A 19,639-nucleotide genomic window follows, 5' to 3' on the forward strand; every position below is an offset into this window, starting at 1 on the left:
TCTCTCTCCCTTCCTTTCTCTCTAAAATCAATAAACATATCCTCAGATCAGAATCAAAAAAGTAAAAAAAAAGAAAAGAAAGGTATTATACAGCACAATGCAGTCAGGTATATGCTTGTCAGGCTTAGATGTGCAAGACACTTTGATGTAAAAATAAGAGTGTGTGTGTGTGTGTGTGTGTGTGTGTGTGTGTGTATTTGATAACCACTCTGGTAAAGGCAATTTATTTCTAGCTAATTTTTTTAAATGTTGGTGCCTAAACAACCATTTGCTCATTGCTTTTTGTTTTCACTTCTTAACATCAGCATCAAAGTCTTTTGAAAATTACTATATGCTTTTGCCATCAGTTTAGCCTGATCCCTTATGTGTTTCAACATTTAGTAAATTAGGAACAGCAAGCAACAACAACAAAAAATAATCACTGAGGTCAGATTTGGGGGAGAATCTAGACTAATGCCACAACGTAGCCTAGAGTAAAAGCAGAGATGAGCCCACAACAGAGGCTCCCAACGTAAGAGGAAACACAAAAACTGAGATCACGGACAGCAGTGATTCATGAAGTCACCCAAGGAAAATGAGAACATATATGCAATAAATCTAGATGAACTGGTGAAACAGATAGAAGTGCTTTACTCCACTGCAACATTTTTTAACTGTCTATTGCCCATTTCCTATAGATCTGTTTCTACTGGTCTCAGGAGAAAGGAAATATGTACTCAGAAGCCTGTGTCTGATGGGAGGAATGACACAGGACATTTAGCACTGTACAATGACTGGGTACAACATAGGACAATTCAGACTTCTGAAATTGCTCTCAATATTTACAATGAAATATTACGCAGCCACAGGATGAAATCTTACCTTTTGCTACAGCATGGATGGATCTAGAGGGTAATATGCTAAGTGAAATAAGCCAGTCAGAGAAAGACAAATACTATATGATTTCACTTGTAAGTGGAATCTAAAGAACAAAAATAAATGAACAAACAAAAGAGAAACAGGCTCATAGATATAGAGAACAGACTGATGGTTGCCAGAGAGGGGAGGTTGTGGGGCTGAGTAAAAAATGTAAAGGGCCGAAACCAGTTTGGCTCAGTGGATGGAGCGTCGGCCTGCGGACTGAAGGGTCCCAGGTTCGATTCCGGTCAAGGGCATGTGCCTGGGTTGCAGGCGCATCCCCAGTGGGAGATGTGCAGGAGGCAGCTGATCGATGTTTCTCTCCCATCGATGTTTCTGACTATCTATCTCTCTCCCTTCCTCTCTGTAAAAAGAAAATCAATAAAATATATTTTAATTAAAAAAAAGGTAAAGGGATTAAGAACAAATTGGTAGTTACAAAATAGTCACAGTTACACAAAATGTAAAGTACAGTGTAGAGAATATATCAATAATATTGTAATAACTATGTGTGGTGCCAGGTGAATATTTGAAATATCAGGAGGATCACTTTGTAAAGTATATGATTGTCAAACCAGTATGCTATAAACCTGAAACTAATTCAAAATAATATTGAATATAAACTGTTGAAAAATAAAATAATTCAACTTATTGCTATGGTATATGATGTTATATTATTTTAACTTGAGCTTGGTTTCTATCTTTTAAAATATCATTACATTTAAAGCTGAAAATAATAATTGTTCAAGACATTTGACATAGCTACTGTATAAGCTAAAATTCTTGGAAGAAAAAAATTGTTAGAATTGCTGTTGAGAATTTAGATATTTAAATAAAAAATTTCCTCAATGACATCTTTCAATAAGTTGTTCAATAAATTGTGAAATCTACACTTTAGCTAGGTAATACATTTTATTTCATCAGCACAGAAAGAAAATCAAATAAAAAACAAATCCAGACTTAAATGATGAGAGACTTTATTTGAAGAAAAACACACAATTACTACAACAAGTGGAGAGGCCTAGTGCAATAGGAAAAGGGGGGCTAATGAAATAGGAAAGCACCCTGCCTGTGAGATTTTTGGTGGTCCAAGGTCAGTCAGAACATAATTTTAATTTCTATGGATAGAAAAACAAGGCTAGAAACAATTATGTATAAGAAATGGCATGAATGTGTGGTGATCTGGGAATGTCTTTGGTTGAGCTTCCTAGTCATAGTTGCTCTGAGATTGGACAGTTGATCAGGGATAGCTGATCTGAGAATGCCTCTAGGTGATTTTCAGGAAGGCCTTAAGGGTAGATTAAGGGTCAGGACCTGTGGGGAGGGGAGAAGCCTAACTAACGTTGGTCAAGGCAAGCAAGCAGGTTTTTGTCAGCAGGAGAAAACAGTTCAGCTAATCATTTAGGAGGCAAAGAATGGGAGTTGGGAGTGTATATTGAAGATTGTCATAGGAACACAAGGGTGTTACCTGTAAATCTAATCTATGTCACAGAAGAAAGGGTGGTTCTTTGCGGTAAACCATTTTGTGAGACACAAAAGGGCAAGAACATTTCTTGGCTATTTCTGTTTTCTAGGAGCACAGTACTTGAGTAAAATGTAATATTCAGTCTATTGCTTTTTTTCCTAAGATTGAATGGAATGCTTTACTCAGCTGTTTAAATGCTAACAGAACATTGTCATCTTCATCATCACATAATTCACTCAGTGAAATCCTGTAAAAGATTAATGTTTAAATTATTACCATTGTTATTTCTACTTAATGGTACTTAGCTGGTTATAGGATCTTTAAATGCAAAAATGTTTACTATACCTGATGGACTGAACAGTCAGTGCAAAATCCCTGATAAGAGTAAAAGCATCTCCCATATTTAACCTATGGGGGGGAAAAGACAAAGTAACATTTAAAGAATACATTGCTTTTTGGTGTGTTATCAATCTACAGTAAAGGAAATAATAAATGACTACCTAATTCTGACCTTTCCACAAAAAATAAAAACACATATGGAAAGACTGCAGAGAAGTGTTTGTGTCCTTTGCACCCAGTATTTCACTATGCTCATTCTACTCCTAAATTGACTAAACTAGTAGAGGCTAATATTTCTATAAAAAAATTATGACTTGCAGTTTTCATAAATCAGCATATTATTATTACTGAATTTAAGTATTTCACACATGTTCAAAACAGTGCCAAAATAAGAGATGTCACTGATAATGCAGTGTAGGCAGCTCCAAGGACCCATCTTTTCACAGAAACATCAATATATATACTACACATATATATTATATGTATATATGTATTATACGTATATATGTGATATATATATATATATATATATATATATATATATATATATATATATATGCAGGAACTGTCAGAAATCAACCTTGTTAGAACTCTGGAAAACAGTCAAAGGTTTAACTCAAATAATAAAAAGGTTAGAAAAGGTAGGGGAAAGCTTTGTGAGATCTTTATTTGCCCTCTCCCTACAGTTCTTCCAGCACAGGGGCAGTCTGTATTCCCAGTGTGGCCCTGACCCCTGATTCCAGGGGGAGCAGAGCTGACCTTATTAACAAGGGGTGTGTTCATCTGTCTGTTCTAACCTGTCTGGGAACTGTGTGAAGGCCTGAGGTGAGGCGCTTGTCTTTGTTTGGCCTAGCTTGAAACTCAGGAAGGACAAATGAAAAGTCAGGGGAACTACTGCAGCTGCCTAGGGCGAAAGATTGCAATTGGGTCAAAATGATTGAATAATGAAAGCCTGTGAGAAAAAGCTGGGAAAGAGTAACCAGTATATTAAACATTTAGAAAACCATTCTCATACCTAGGGCAGGACGCATGCTCAGGAAAGACCTGAGAAGACCCCCTGGCTGGTCTCTAAGATTAGTGCAAGCAGGAAGTGAAGGGTAAGGCAGAATTGTCAATAAACTTAGTGCGGATAGGAGTATCTTAACATAGAGCAAAACTGCAAAAATTGGGAGAAATTTTTTCTTCTTTTTCCCCCTCTTCTCCTCTTCCTCCTTCCTCTTCTCCCCCCCTTCTTGTGTTCAAAAACATCTTCATCAAAACACTAGCTGAATACAAACTAAAGAAACAAGGACTTCAGAGATCACACACAATGAAGAATACAGACTTTAAAAAATTTATTTAGAAAAGCCACTAAGCAAAACAATAGCTATCGTGAACAGCTAGAAACAAAAACAACAAAACCTGAAAATAGAGAAAATTTCAGAAATACAACGTTTTAATATTCAAATGTACAGTTCTCAAAAACAATTTTGAAGCCTGAGAAGAAACAAGAAAATGTGCCCATTGATAAAATTATCAGAAATTATCCCGTAGAAACAAAAAAAGGTATAAGACATAAAAAGCAAATACAAAAATGGAAAAGTAAGTTCTTCCTCATCAGTAATTATTTTAAATGTAAATGAATTAACTTACTCGATGAAAAGAAAAAGACTGGTCAAATGGATAAAAAAATAAGCATCATCCAACTTATACCCTTGGTTTAAGGAAAATGTTTAGCAGCTAGATAGAGGTGGTTGTTGTACAACATTATGAATGTACCAAATGTGGCCAAATTGTTCACGTTCATATGGTTATTTTTATGTTATGTGAACTTCCCCTCAATAATAAGTAGTATTTTAAAATAGTTTTGAGTAAAATGCATCTTTATGACTCTTCTTAAGTCATTGCACCTTAAAATCATCCTCATAAGTTACAATGCCACAGCACAACAAACATTAATTACACAAACACACATATGTCTACTAGTATAAAGATGTTAAAATAGAAAAAGTCATACCAATTATCCAAAGTTAGTGCTGACAGGGAACGGTTTTTATAGAAGTTCAATACATAACCATTCAATGGACACTTCCTTCCATTCGTATCATATTTATTCAAGCAAAGGAAAGGGATGTTTTGAACATTCACATCAATTGTTCGTAACTTAGCCTGAGGAATGCAGAGATTTTAGACTGTTAGCATTTTCTTTTGAGATATGCTTCAATCTATTATAAAACTTGATTATTGTGGTTCATGACATCTAGCTAACTGAAACAACCCAATATATTTAAATAAAATATTGTCAAATGCTCAGTGTTTTAAAGTTCTCCAAACTTGAACATAAGTGACCAAATAAAGTCAGTAAAACATCGATATTCAAAATATTAAAACTATTTTTAAAATCACAAAAACTATATATCTAACTTATTCAGAATTTGAAGAGACATAGTCACTTTTATCATCTCAGAAATATATTACAAATATTTTTAAAATAATTTTTCCTGAAAAGGTATTTGTGAGCTTACAAACTTATATTGGTACTAGAGGCCCGGCCTGCAAGGAACGCAAGTGTTCTGCGCCCAGCCTGGCCCCCCTGGGACTGGGGGACTCCAGCAGGGTTGAGGGGACTGGGCACCACCATCTTGTGGCTATGGGCACCTCCATCTTTGTGACGGAGTGATGGTTAATTTGCATATCACCCTTTCATTAGATAGGATCAGCTACATGCAACAATAATAGTGCTTGTTCTTTTTTTCTCCCCACATACATCTATTTTGTCCTGCAGGATATAAGTATCTGGTTTTGTCCAAGGATATACTCACAGTCATTGAAATTTATTTCCACCAACATGCTATGGATAAGCTGTCAGGGGTGAAGGTAGGACTGGCAGTCTCATTACTCCCAATCTTGTGGGGCAGTAAAGGAAGCAGCTCTTGTGTCAATTTTAAAAATTAAAGTGTTTGATATGGCCCGGCCAGCATGGCTCAGTAGTTGAACATCAACCTGTGAACCAGGAGGTCATGGTTCGATTCCGTGGTCAGGGCACATGCCCGGGTTGCGGGCTTGATCCCCAGTATGGGGCGTGCAGGAGGTAGCCAATCAATAATTCTCTCCCATCATTGATGTTCCTCTCTCTCTCTTACTCTCTCTCCCTCCCTCCCTCTCTAAAATCAATAAAAAAAATATATATTTTTTAAAAGTGCTTAATATGTAAGTATTGAGTTTCTACTCTTCACTGAGCACCATTTTTAGGTGCAGGGATCACAAAAGTGAAGCAAATACAATCTGCCTCAAATAGTTTATAGCAGGGCACCAATGTTTTGTTTTGTTTTATTCTATTTTTTAACATTTTTATTTTTTTCAATTACAGTTTATGTTCAGTATTATTTTGTATTAGTTTCAGGTGTACGCATAGTGGTTAGACAATCATATACTTCACAAAATGTTCCCCTCAATATTTCCAGGACCCATCTGGGACCATACATAGTTATTATTGACTACGTTCCCTATGCTGTACTTTACATCTCCATGACTATTTTTTTAATTACCAATCTGTACTTCTCCATCCCTTCACCTTTTACCTTCCCTTCACCTCCATCCCTTCACCTTCTCCATCCCTCCTCCAATCCACCTCCCCTCTGGCAACCATCAGTCTGTTCTCTCTATCTACAAGTCTGTTTCATGTTAATGTGTATTTTGAACGTAATTGTTCTGAGATAGCTCCCAATATTCCTCATTTCTAGCAGGTGACACTGATGTTGCCAGTCTCTGGTTCACACCTGGAGTGGTAAGGGCTTATGCTATAGTGATTCACATAAGTAAGATAACATAATTCATACATGATTATTAACTGAGAAAATAACATTATTTTTGTTATCTAAATAAATTTTTCTATTTTAAAACTACTTATGTATACAAAAAAAAAGAGAGAGAACATTTCCCCCCCACTTCAATGAAAACAACTACCATTATAGAATATGAATAAGATGGCGGTGTTTTACTGGACTCTTAGCTAGTATTATAATCAATAAAATTATTTCTCTTAAATGATAAACAGGATACAAGAAAGTTACACATCAAAATTTACATACATCATTTATCACATCAACATCAAATAAATCTTGATCTGTTATGTTGGACAGGCAAGCAAATGGGGAGACTGCAGTTCTGCTCTCGGTCCCAGGCATCAAATGAGAAACCAGTTCAGAGTCTTCACATTCTTTACCTGAAAAGTCTAATAAGAAATCAAATGAAAAATCAAATAAGAAAATAATTAAACTAAATGATTTAAAACAAATCATACTTGTTTGTACCATTAGTACTAGGCAAATTATTTGTTTAAAAACAAACACAAAAGTATTTGAGAGGAAAATTTAAGAGTTGTATTGCCAGATGATCACTGAGAAGACCTTCATAAGCTAAAATCATTCTGGCATCTGCTAGTGGTTCTATTTTTTTGTAGTTATCAATTGGTCCAATTGGGTAAGTCCTTGTCTATCCACTCAGACATTAGAAAGACACTACTGACAAAGCAGAAAGCATGCTTCATTGGACATTAGTGGATCTGAGGACCCCAGGTCAAAAACCAGGGGCATCCACCTGAACTTTAGAAAGAATTTCATTATCAGTTCATTCTTCTCAAGATCCTATGGACCTATAAAAATTGCAAAATTACTCATAATAGGATTAAAAGTTGACATCATGCCCACTGTCTTACACTGATGCTATTATTATTCATATTCCAGCAGAAGGGAGGAAATCCCTACTTCATTCGTCAGGAGGCAAATATAACAGAGGAACATTTCTAGGTCTTGTGGAGCTCACTCATGTCACCCCAGAACTGAGTGGTGAGTTTGGGATGTCACCCCAGAACTGAGTGGTGAGTTTGGGAAAGAAGCTATTGTCATGTCCATCTTAAATTGTCCCCTACTATCTATCTATCTATCTATCTATCTATCTATCTATCTATCTATCGATCTACCTACCTATCTATCATCTGTCATCTGTCTGTCCTCTTCCCTTCTATCTTCCTCTACTTCTTCCTTCTCTGACTTTTTTCTGTGACAATAACACTCTTATTTCTGTGTCTCATTGTTTCCCTTTGAATACTTCACTGCCTCTATTCTGTTGTTTTCTCTGCCTCCCTTTGTCTATCATGTTTGTTCTTTTGTACTTTTCTCTATTGTTGTCTATTTTCTGTCTCACTCTCTTAGTCTGTATGTCTCTCTCCTATCTTTCTGTCCATGTGTTTGTCTCTTCCTATTTCTCTATTTCTGTTTCTTTCTCTCTCTCTCTTCTCCTTCCCTGTGTGTCACTCTATGGATCTATTCCTCTATGTATTTCTACCTTTCCCACACACACTTCTCTGTGTCTTTCTCTGTCAGCCTTTCTTTTTTATTTTAAATATATATTTTATTGATTTTTTACTGAGAGGAAGAGAGAGGGGTAGAGAATTAGAAATATCAATGAGAGAGAAACATTGATCAGCTGCTTCCTTCACACCTCTAGTGGGAATGTGCCCGCAACCAAGGTACATGCCCTTGACCAGAATCGAGCCTGGGACCTTTCAGTTCGCAGGCCGATGCTCTATCCACTGAGCCAAACCGGTTAGGCTCTGTTGGCCTTTCTATTTGTCTTTTGATCTCTGCTTAAGATTCAACTGATTACTCAGAAGATACATACCATGTTTCCATGTTTTCTAATTCAACTTTTTCCACATTTTTCCCTTGTAAATTGTTCAGTTGATCCCAATTTAGGTGAAAAATACAAATGTCTAATGTTTGACTTTTAAGCATGCAAAATTAAATGTATGACTAGGATTTATTATAAGTAACCTCTCAATTATTAACAATTATAATTATCTGCATTATTTGTTTTAATTAGAGGTGGTAATTGCACAACATTTTACTGAACCAAATGCTACTTCAGTATTATATTGTACTTGGAAATTACATAATTGTATATTGTGTATATGAATTTCACCTCAATTTTAAAAAAAATCTTTGGGAAAATTATGCCTATTATTTGTCAGTATTATTTATTCCCATGTCATTTCTCATAAATTATATTTGTTTACTAATGCTGATGTAGCAAATTATCTTATGGTTTAACGCAATCCAACTGTATTATCTTATGATTCTGGAAATCAGAACTCTAAAACGGGTCTCACTAAGCTAAAACCAAGGTGTAGTCAGAGCTGTGTTTATTCTCTGGAGGCTCTAGTGGAGAATCTATTTCCTTGCCCTTTTCAGCTTCTAGAGGCTGCTGTACAGTCCTTGGTTTGTGGCCCCTTCCATCTTCAAAGCCAGTGGTGATTGGTCAAATCTTTCTCATGTCACCTCTTTCTAACTCTGATTCTTCTGCTTCTCTCTTTTACTGAAAAGGGCTGTTATGATTACTTTAGTCCACACATACTAGTATAATCCAGGATAGTCTTCCCATCTCAAGGTCACTTGATTAAAAATGTAATTCAATCTGAAATCTTAGTTTCCCCTTTGCTACATAACATATTCTCAAGTTCCCAGGATTAGGACCCAGATGTCTTTGAGGAGAGGCCATTTTTCTGCCTGCCACAGTAATCATCTGAGAGAAAAACGGAGAAGAAATATCATTGCATTTACACCTCCAAGTTCCAAATGTAGGTAACTGCTTGGGAATGATGCCATTGTAATAACCTGGTTGTTATTTAACAGGAAAGGAGTGAAGGGAAGGCTAGATACCATAGGTATGCCATTTATACAGCTTTGCCAAAAAGCTGCATTTAACACTCTCCAAATCTATTCCCACTGATTGATGAGGGAAGGGACTGGACAAAGGCAGTTTAGACACATGCCCAGTAAGGTCTGAGTGATGTGGAAAGGTGCTTCCCTGTCAGTCACACCTGGAAACAAGTCAGTGGCCAGGGTGAGCGTGGCCACTGCAAGCTTGAGAAACCTGAATATTTAAACTTCTAAACAAAGAACACACTCTCTGTTCTCTTGGTTTTTACTCTCTCACACACAAGCACGAGGCTCCTGGGGCTCCTGTTGTGGGGGTCTGTGCTCTTCTGCACCCATGTGGCCCACAGCCATGTGGGACTCCCACAATGGACTAATGGACTTTAATTAGCTTGGATGCTGACCTATACCTGGCTGCAACATGGAACAGAAACTCTGGCCTTGCTTTCGGCTCTACCGGAGCCCCAGCTGCACCTCTTTCAGGACTGGCTTAAGGGAAATAGGATTTTGAAACCTGAGAAATGTAACTTCACACAAATAAAGTCCCTTTTCCCACATCTCATTCTCCGGTGGGGGCTTCTGAAAATTCTTATTTCAGGGGTACTTCAAGAACCTCGCTCCCATGAGCGACAGAGGAGTTTGATTCTCTGGTAACAGGAATATTTACATTCTTTTCCATGAAGTTGACTCATTACCAGCTAATTTCTCATTCCATGGTTGAATTAACTGACTATTTTCTCTTTGTCCTTCATAAGCCTCTACATTCCAATATAATATGCTATCTAGATATATGAATAAACCAAATCAGTCCTTACTGCTCCTTTTTATTTTTCTCCTATTTTTCTTCTGATTCTTTTGAAAAACAGAATTCTGCTACCTTCCCATTTTCTTCTTAGCTCTCAATCCTTCTATCTTTCCATTTGGGGGTCCTGGGTGTATTCTCTACTTCCAAACCCTTTACTTTATCTGGAATACATTACTGAATTTTTCTTACATTTTTATTTTCTTTTTCATTTATTCTATCCTTTACTCAAAGACATGGGCAAAGCCTTAATTTATTTAATGTCCAACCTAGTACTCAAGGAAGTACAGAATACTGATGACCACTAACAAATATGCCAATATTCCTTTTCTTGTATTCCCAAAAGTAATTCAGATTTGAAAATTTAACTACTTAATAGCATCAATACCTACTTAAAAAATAGCATCAATAGGAAAGGAGATGCTTTAGAATAAGTTTAGACCAGCTTATAATGACATCAGAAAATATAGAAATGTTTTAAGTATTTAGTGTTAAATCAAATCTAGGGTGACTTAGCTAATTTCAAATTATATGATTTCCACAGCATAGATCTGAAACATTATGCTAATTTCCTGTGCATTCTTATTGCAATAGTTTTGTCCTTATTTTGTAAAGTTAGTTTTATCTCAATATATTTACATTTATTTTCTTTTATGGACTTCACATTCTCTTTATGTACAGTCACAATCTTACCAATTTCTGAGAGAGGTAGTTGGGATTCTTTTCTCATGTCAGCCAACTTGGAAATTGTTAGGAGGAAGGAACCAAAATTCTCTTGAATTCTGGTGTTGTGTTCCTTTACCACTGCAGCAAATTCCTTGGGAAGATCATCTAGAACTACCTAGGAACAATAAATTTGATTATTGTTGTTTTGTGTGTGTTTTTTTTTAAAGCAGAAGATTACCAAAGCCTGTGAGACACGGGGTCATAATATATTTAAAACTCTGGATGAGAATATAGTTTAAATTCTATTATTTATAAAAGTATAAATAAAAAACTAAAATCCCTTGTGATCCTACTGTTACAGTAGATAGTGAGTTAGGTATTAAAGAGGGGAGCTAAACTGGCTAAGCCTGATCCACTAGGAAGCTACAGCTTCACAGACACCCAGGGGTAGGTACATCCTTGGCCAAAGTCCCAAGCAGGCAGAAAGACCGTCTTCCCCAGGGAACAACTGGATTACAGGGGGAGGGATAAACACCATGTCCACTGTCTCATCCAAGACCAGGTGACTTCTCCCTGCAGAAGAACTCCAGCCTCTGGGTCCACAGGCCTGTACTTGTCCCTAGGGGGAAATTCCTCTGCTGGGCACAAGCACAGTAGAAGCCAGATGAGGAAGCAGAACTTTGAGGCATGTGCAGTAGGAGCCACAGTGGTGACCATGAAGTGGAGGAGTCTAGGATCGAAAAATCGGGGAAAAGAACCTGAGAGAATAAGGGCACAAAACCCCAGGAGATTCAGGAAATGGGGAGGGGCCAGCATAGCCCCCAGAAGATAAAAGAAAGTGATTGGATATTTTAAAAGGAAGCCTACTCTTGCCCAAGCCCAAGGCAAAGGCCCGTCTTGGTAGCACCCATACACTTTCTCCCTTTAGCCCAGTGGTTCTCAACCTTCTGGCCCTTTAAATACAGTTCCTCATATTGTGACCCAAACATAAAATTATCTTCATTGCTACTTCATAACTGTAATGTTGCAACTGTTATGAATCGGAATGTAAATATCTGATATGCAGGATGGTCTTAGGTGACCCCTGTGAAAAGGTCATTCGACCGCCAAAGTGGTCGCGACCCACAGGTTGAGAACTGCTGATTTAGCCAAGTGGAAGCACCAAATGTGGACCAGATAGGAACAGAGAGTTTGCTGGATTGCTGGAACACTGGAGCCTTGGATGAGGATTAATGTCATGCAGTTCTGCATCCTGGCCCTCCTCCTGGGCTTGGTGGGGGCAAGTGTGGGCCTGGGGACCCATAGGCTGGACTTCTTCTTCTACAGCGAGAAGGAGTGGAGCCATCTGGCATGGATGAGACATCGGGCATGGTGTACCTGGTCCTTTGTTTTCCCTCCAATAAATCTGCCACTAAACCTCAACTCCTCCTATGTGTGTACCTTACCGTACTTCATGTTCACTATGCTCACCTTTCCCATAATTATAGCATATTTTTTCTTGTCATTTGGCAAAGAGTAGAATTCCCAGGACAGTGATTGCCAATGGCTGTTAAACTGAGCATTCATGTCTTCTTGTTTCAAATTAAATGTTACTGTGGCCATTATTTCACCATTAAATGTAATGATTGAAATTATCTATAGTGTAATAAAATGTTCTATGTTATTCACTTGCTAAAAATCTCTAACAGGAATAAAGTTTTCCTTTTTTAAACAAGACCTAAATCTTTTCCTCATCTGAGAAGTCGCTTTATACCAAGAACTGACTGAGACACGGTTAAGAGGTAACTCTAGACAATCACAGCAAAATTTTATTATTATAGGAAAATACGATGGCATTGCATGTTATAATGGAAAAATGTTACATTGAATTGCAAGGTTATGGTTATATATTTTTTCTTACCACTGAATGAGAAAATTCCTTTTTAAAGTTTTTCACACAGGGAGGAAGATAATGTCTTCCAAAAAGATTTGCTAACACCACCACTAATGTTTCCATCACTTCTTCAGAAAAGCTCTTTTGGCCTGTTTAAAATAAGGGGTTTAATTTTTCAAAACTTCAGAGAACAAAATTCATCATTTTAGAAATATAATGATGTCAGTTCTTAATAGCTATACTTAAAATTTCAAGGTAAGACACCTTTGAAAAAGTCACTTTCCAGATGTTTGGTGAATTTTTTAATAAATTATAATCCTACCTAATAAAGAGGGAATATACTAATTGGCCCTCATGCTGTCTCAAAGATGGCGGTGCCCACAGCCAATAAGGAGGGAATATGCTAATTGACTTCCCTGCCCTCAAAGAATGCAGCGCTCACAGCCAGTAAGAAGGGAATATGCTACTTGACTGCCCCGCCCTCAAAGATGGTGGCGCCCACAGCCACAAGATGGCAGCGCCCAGTCCCCTCAGCCTCACTGGGGTGCTCCCCAGCCACCCAGGGCTGGCCTGAGGCACAGGCAAGCCTCAGATGGAGGCTGCCCAGCTGACATCCGAGGCGCAGGCAAGCCTTAGATAGCGGCTTCCCAGCCTCCCAGGGCCACCTGAGGCTCAGGTAACCAGTGCTGACTGAGGCTTGCACTGCCGGCAGTGGCAGCAGTAGAGGTGTGATGGGGCGTCGCCTTCCCCTGATCGCTGGGTCACCTCCCTCCCCTGAGGGCTCCAGACTGTGAGAGAGGGCAGGCCGGGCTGAGGGACCCCCCCCTCCAGTGCATGAATTTTCATGCACCCGGCCTCTAGTGTTACTTTATAATAATACAGACTAATTGACCTCCTACTAACAGATTCTTGGTATCACTAAATCCATTATTAGCTGAAGGAAAAAATAAACAAACAACCATTTGGCCTTTAATTCTGGAATTGCCCTGGACTCCATCATGGGCTTTAAATCCTCCCTTTGCTACTTTGTTCTACTCAGTTTTTCCACCTCTCTTCAAAACCTACTAAGGAATGAAGGCCTTATGCTGCTTTCCAAATTCCTTATCTGCTATTTGAGGCCAGATGTTAACCACACCCACTCTGCTCTTGGCACACATTACATTACAAAAAAGGTTCGCAACTACACCTATTGACATGCTCCTGTTACTTCTCTCCCTGGAATATTTGTTTCCTATGTTTCCATATGAGCAAATTCCTGCAATATTTTAGCGACTAAATTTCAAGGGAAAACCTATGTCTGATTTCCGATTTTCAATTGGGAGCCATAGCTAACAGAGTGCCATGCCCACACTGATAGCCCTTCATGTGAGAACATGGAAATAAGCCACAACTGACTCAACTGCTGGAGAAATGCAGAACATGGAGAGTGAGCTCCCAGATTTCAAGCAAGCAAGCAAACAAACAAACAAAAGCACCTTAAATTGATGTGTTTATATTGATAACATTATAGTAATTTCTTTCAGTTGTTTTTTTATTCCTTTAATTTTTTTAAATTTTCTTTCATTGCTTAAAATATTACAAAGAGTAGTACATATGTCTCCTTTTTATTTTCCCCCTTGACCTTCCCTTGGCCTCCCCTACCCCACAGTGTCTTGTGTCCATTGGTTATGCTTAAATGCATGCATACAGGTCCTTTGGTTGATCTCTTACCCCTCCCCCAACCCTTCCCGTTTTTATAAACTGATGAACAAAAATAGATACAGAGGCTGAGCAGCATTGAACAGACTGTCAAACAAGAGCAGGAAGGCCGGGGAGGGTTCCTTTAATTTTTTGATACATTACTCACAGAATTTATAAAATAAGTAAAATTTAGTGATTATTATTTTCTATGATCCTTTCATGAAGAACTATAGATTAATAATGGATTAAAGTTTTTATAGTTTGATATATTAGTAGTTCTGAAGTAAATATAATATTTTAATTATTTTTAATGTCATTTTAACAAAAGTTAGTAAATTACTGAAAATAAAATCAACAATAGGATATTAATTATATATTTGAGTTCATTTGAATTTAGAACAGATCACTTTACTTCTCTCTATAGCAAATTAAATTTTATTATGTCAAAGTTATGGAAAAGAGAAAAAATAATTTACAATTAATAAAAGGAAATAATTACAGAGGATAATATTGCAATGCCAATATATTCCTACAGTTACATGTGATTTTGAACTGTTAGCTATATATTTTACTATTTTACAGCTAATGATTAGTACCTAAATGTGAGGATATCACAAAGAGGCCTGTTTTTCATGTCAATGGCCAGGAATAAGAAGGATAAATTAGCCGAAACCGGTTTGGCTCAGTGGATAGAGCGTCAGCCTGCGGACTGAAAGGTCCCGTGTTTGATTCCGGTCAAGGGCATGTACCTGGGTTGCGGGCACATACCCAGTGGGAGATGTGCAGGAGGCAGCTGATCGATGTTTCTCTCTCATCGATGTTTCTAACTCTCTATCTCTCTCCCTTCCTCTCTGTAAAAAATCAATAAAATATAAAAAAAGGATAAATTAGTGATTTTACATATATTATTATAATTTATTTCAACAGACTATATATATATATATATATATGCCTTATAATTCTTGAATAATAATATTTATTATTCTAAGGTTTTATTTTTTAATTTGAAGCACATTAAATAGTCATTAGAATATTTACAGTATTTTAAAAATATACCATGCATATATTAATAATATTTTTATAAACATATAGTGTTATAAAATAAGAAAAATGTTCAAAGTACACTAAGAGAAAACACAGTTAGAAAGTCACACCTTCCAAAGTGAATGCATTCTGAGGAATATATGGTCATATGTAACTACACATGTGCTCCGTGTGTCTGTGCACACATTTAATGAGTAAATGTTTGGAAAGTGGTAACTGCTTACCTTTTATCTTGGTTGGAACACACAGCTTGTGAAATAAGCGTTTCTTCAGCAAGCTTACTAAAACAAAGTTTGCAGGTTCATGGTAGTGCAAATGTGACACGAGACCAGAATAACCAATGGGAATACATTCTAGATTCAGATATTCCTAGAAATTAATTTTGTCATGTTAACCTTGGTCTGTAGTTCTCAGCAATATCAATCAAAGAAGTTGTTAATAAAATATCTTTTAGTACAGTGGAGTTAAACATATGTACTAACACCTTAATTTTGTGGAAATAGGTTTAAATCTTACCTCTCTGACCAAGAATTGCAAAGAATATATAAAATAAAACTTTAACATGCAATTGATCTTTGGTTGCTTGAAGGACATCAATGAATATTGGAGAACCGACAATGCCTATATATACATATATCAAAACATCAAGTTAGATGTTAAGCACATTTTATAGTGTGTCTTCCAATGTAATATACAAAAGTCAACTAAACATTCCTATTATAGAACAGGGTGCTATATATACTTATGTACTACTTATAATAAATTATATGATTTTATATATTTTAAATATGTTTTCATTGATTTCAGAGGGAAGGGAGAGAGATAGAAACATCAATGAGAGAGAATCATTGATCGGCTGTCTCCTGCACACCCCCTACTGGGGATCAAGCCCGCAACCTGGCCATGTGCCCTTGACTAGAATAGAACCTGGGACCCTTCAGTCTGCAGGCCAACACTCTACCCACTGAGCCAAACCAGCTAGGCATGTTTTTTATATTTTTAATTAGGCATTGAATATTGCTTTATTATATTACTGTAATTATTATTTATTTTAATTATGCATCCCATAATGTTTTATATTGTATATCTGTGTAATAGAAATGGTAATAAATTCTTGAGAAAAAAATAAGTAATTACACTTTAATGTATGATAAGTGACAAGTAAAATCTCTCTATATAAAAGCCCAGCAACCAGAATGACGGAATGACCAGAATGACCCTGGAATGACTGGTGGCTATGACATACACTGCAGCACTCAACCAGCCTGATCCAGGCCCCAATTGCTCCCCCCCCCCAGCCGGCCAGGCCCCAATTGGCCCCCAACACCCTGGTCAGGGGCAGGCCGGCCAGCCAACCACCCGCAGCCCCTCCCCACTGCTGGCCCAGCCCGATGGGCCCCCATCGTGGTGGACCGGACAGTCCCCACCTGTGCACGAATTTGTGCACTGGACCTCTAGTATGGTATAAAAATGTAAAACCAAGAATTATGAATGTTTCAGTCTTTTATATTTTTTAACCATTAGTTATTTCTTTGAATTTTTTTTTGTTTTTAATTTTTTAAACCACATATAATTACAGAAAAAAATGTTTCTTTTCTAATATATATATAGAACCCAGGGGTAATTATAACAGGACAACCAGGGGCTTAATTTTCCAAATGTTTGAAAGCATGAAAATTAAAAGCATGTTTTTGGGCAGAATTAGGGTATTTATAAAGTAGAATCAAATGTTACAGGAGTTTATTTATAGCACATTAATATTTTATTCCCTTCAACTTATGTAAATTATATAACATAAAATTGAGCTTAAATAATTATGTTTATTCAAGTTATTTAAATAAAATGTAACAGTGTACCTTTGCTTTGGCATCCTCCTTGTCATCTGCTTTGGCAACTAAAAGCATAAGTCTGAGAACCAAGGATATACTTAAAGGAAATTGACCTTTCAGTTTGGGCACATTCGATTTTAAGAGCCTTTCTATCTTAGGTAATGGAATATCATAGAAGAACACATTTCCTATAAGATCTTCTCCCCGTCTTCCTGCACGACCAGACATCTAAAGAGATGATCACATAACACTTTTAAATCATTTCAAGTCTTGTCTCTATAAATAGTTAATATTTAACTTACCTATACCACATGAAACATTAAACTTTCAAAAATCTTGTAAGAGTCTTTGTTGCTTGGTATATTAATTTTAGCAAAGTTCAATATATTATTTTACTTTACAAATATATTATCAAAGTGTGCTTGCTTGTTTAAGAAATGCCTCTGTTTTCAGATCATGACTTTTAAAGCAGGGGCAATTTCTGTCTTATTTACCAATGTATTTAGACACTCAAATTATAATTGTAGGTGCTTAGCACCTTTGGGTTCTCAGAAGATGTGGTTACCTCTTCTTTCTATTATTATTGTTTTCAATAATATTTATCAAAGCAGGAATATTCTCAGGTAAACTAATCTATTTAGCCAATCAATAAGTGTTCAAAATGTCTTTAAATGTAACCATACTCATACAATGTCATATATCCAGAATCATTTTAAAACATTGTGTTATTTTAGTCCAAATGTTTTAAAGTACGTGTGGTTTTATTTTAGCTTACTGAATAAATGTTCCCAATCCCTAATATGCAAATATAACACAGGAAGGTTGTATAAATACCTGTCGAAAGTTCAAGGCATCCAAAAAAACAGAATCTTCCATAAAAACAACAGATTTACATGGCATGTTAATTCCCAAAGCAAGGGTGGAGGTAGCTGTTATCACCTGAAGGTGAAGGGTAATAATAATAATAATAATAATAATAATAATAATAATAATAAAATTAACATAGAATACATAAATGTGTGCATAGTCTTTAAATATTGACTAGGTTAGACCCTGTGAAATTAGTTTTCTTGAGTAAAACTTCAATGGGAAGTAGGTGTCACCAAAAATACAGATGCTACATTTTCTTTTAGAATATTAACGTTTTCCTTAATATTACAATTACTTAGGATTTTTAGATTGCAAAATGATGTAAAATCACAGCCATCCAGTAAGCTTTTAATTTTTTGCATAAACAAAAGCACCAAGTTGTAAAAGGAATATTAGTTTTACATGAAAACATTTCTAAGGAAATAGTAGGGGATAAACTCAGAGAGCACAGGAATCAGGTCACATCGAGATTAAAAAGCCACTCTAGCCCTGGCCAGGTGGCTCAGTTGGTTGGAGTATCATCTCATGCACGAAAAAGTTGTGAGTTCCATTCCCAGTCAGGGCACATAGCTAGCTTGTTGGTTGAATCCCCGTTTGGGGCACGTATGGAAGGCAACCTATTATTGTTACAATCTCACACTGATGCTTCCCTTTTTCTCTCTCCCTTCCTCTCTCTCTAAAGTCAATAAACATATCCTAGGGTGAGGATCAAAACAAACAAACAAACAAACAAAACAACACTTTAAGCAGTTTAAGAGAAAGTAACATGATATTATTAATATTTATAAAAATGCTTTGGTTATTCTGTAAAATAATTTTAGGAGGTAATGAACGGAAGATGAATGATCTTATAGGAACTTTTAGATTATTCTGGAGAAGATCTGATGATATATTGAGTAGGAAATGGTATCCCCAACTGAGTTAAGATGTACGTATAGAGGGCATTTACTGGGGTTTTGCTTTCTTATCTCAAATTAAAAATACTACTTTGACTCACATTGCTTAGTAAAAACTGAAACTAACAGCTAGATTTGTCTTATCTCTATCTTATTCCAACCCCACTTGAGGTTACTCATACCCTTTCTTGCTTCTCTTTTCAGTTTTTTATGCATTTTTCTCTAAGTACTAGTTTAGTTCCACCACATAAGTTTGGCTATACAGTATTTTATTTATCTATCAACTCTATATTTTCTTTATTTCCATTATGCTTTTTTCTTTGTATATTTTTACACTGTGATTTTGTAAAAATGTTAAATTAGTATACCTTTCTAATGGTGGAACATTCTGTACCTCTAGTAATGATTTTATCTTAAAACATATTTAGTTTAAGATAAACCTAGCCACATTAGTTTTCTTTGGGTTATCATTTACATTTTTTTTCCTTTCAATTCTTTTTTCCCAATGTGTCCCATATACCAACACCTAGTTGTATATTTTGTTAATTCAAATTCAAAAATGTTTTCTCTTAATTAGAGCCAT

At 36.4% G+C, this 19,639-nt stretch overlaps 1 protein-coding gene across 1 annotated transcript in view; it reads right to left on the reverse strand.

The window, feature by feature from the left end:
* Positions 1 to 2,500: 2,500 nt before the first annotated feature.
* Positions 2,501 to 19,639, reverse strand: part of LOC102417329 (probable ATP-dependent RNA helicase DDX60) — a 71,007-nt gene continuing 53,868 nt past the window's right edge. Inside the window, exons 26-35 of the mRNA XM_023752988.1 lie at positions 18,125 to 18,229; positions 17,318 to 17,518; positions 15,978 to 16,082; positions 15,679 to 15,830; positions 12,765 to 12,876; positions 10,892 to 11,039; positions 6,772 to 6,914; positions 4,698 to 4,849; positions 2,708 to 2,770; positions 2,501 to 2,609 (exon numbers count right to left, since the gene is read on the reverse strand). Of these exons, the coding sequence (XP_023608756.1) occupies positions 2,501 to 2,609; positions 2,708 to 2,770; positions 4,698 to 4,849; positions 6,772 to 6,914; positions 10,892 to 11,039; positions 12,765 to 12,876; positions 15,679 to 15,830; positions 15,978 to 16,082; positions 17,318 to 17,518; positions 18,125 to 18,229 (1,290 nt within the window). The remainder of the gene's footprint in view (positions 2,610 to 2,707; positions 2,771 to 4,697; positions 4,850 to 6,771; positions 6,915 to 10,891; positions 11,040 to 12,764; positions 12,877 to 15,678; positions 15,831 to 15,977; positions 16,083 to 17,317; positions 17,519 to 18,124; positions 18,230 to 19,639) is intronic.

This window comes from Myotis lucifugus, unplaced genomic scaffold, assembly GCF_000147115.1.
Source record: "Myotis lucifugus unplaced genomic scaffold, Myoluc2.0 scaffold_1, whole genome shotgun sequence".
In the NCBI taxonomy this organism is placed as follows: Eukaryota; Metazoa; Chordata; class Mammalia; order Chiroptera; family Vespertilionidae; genus Myotis; species Myotis lucifugus.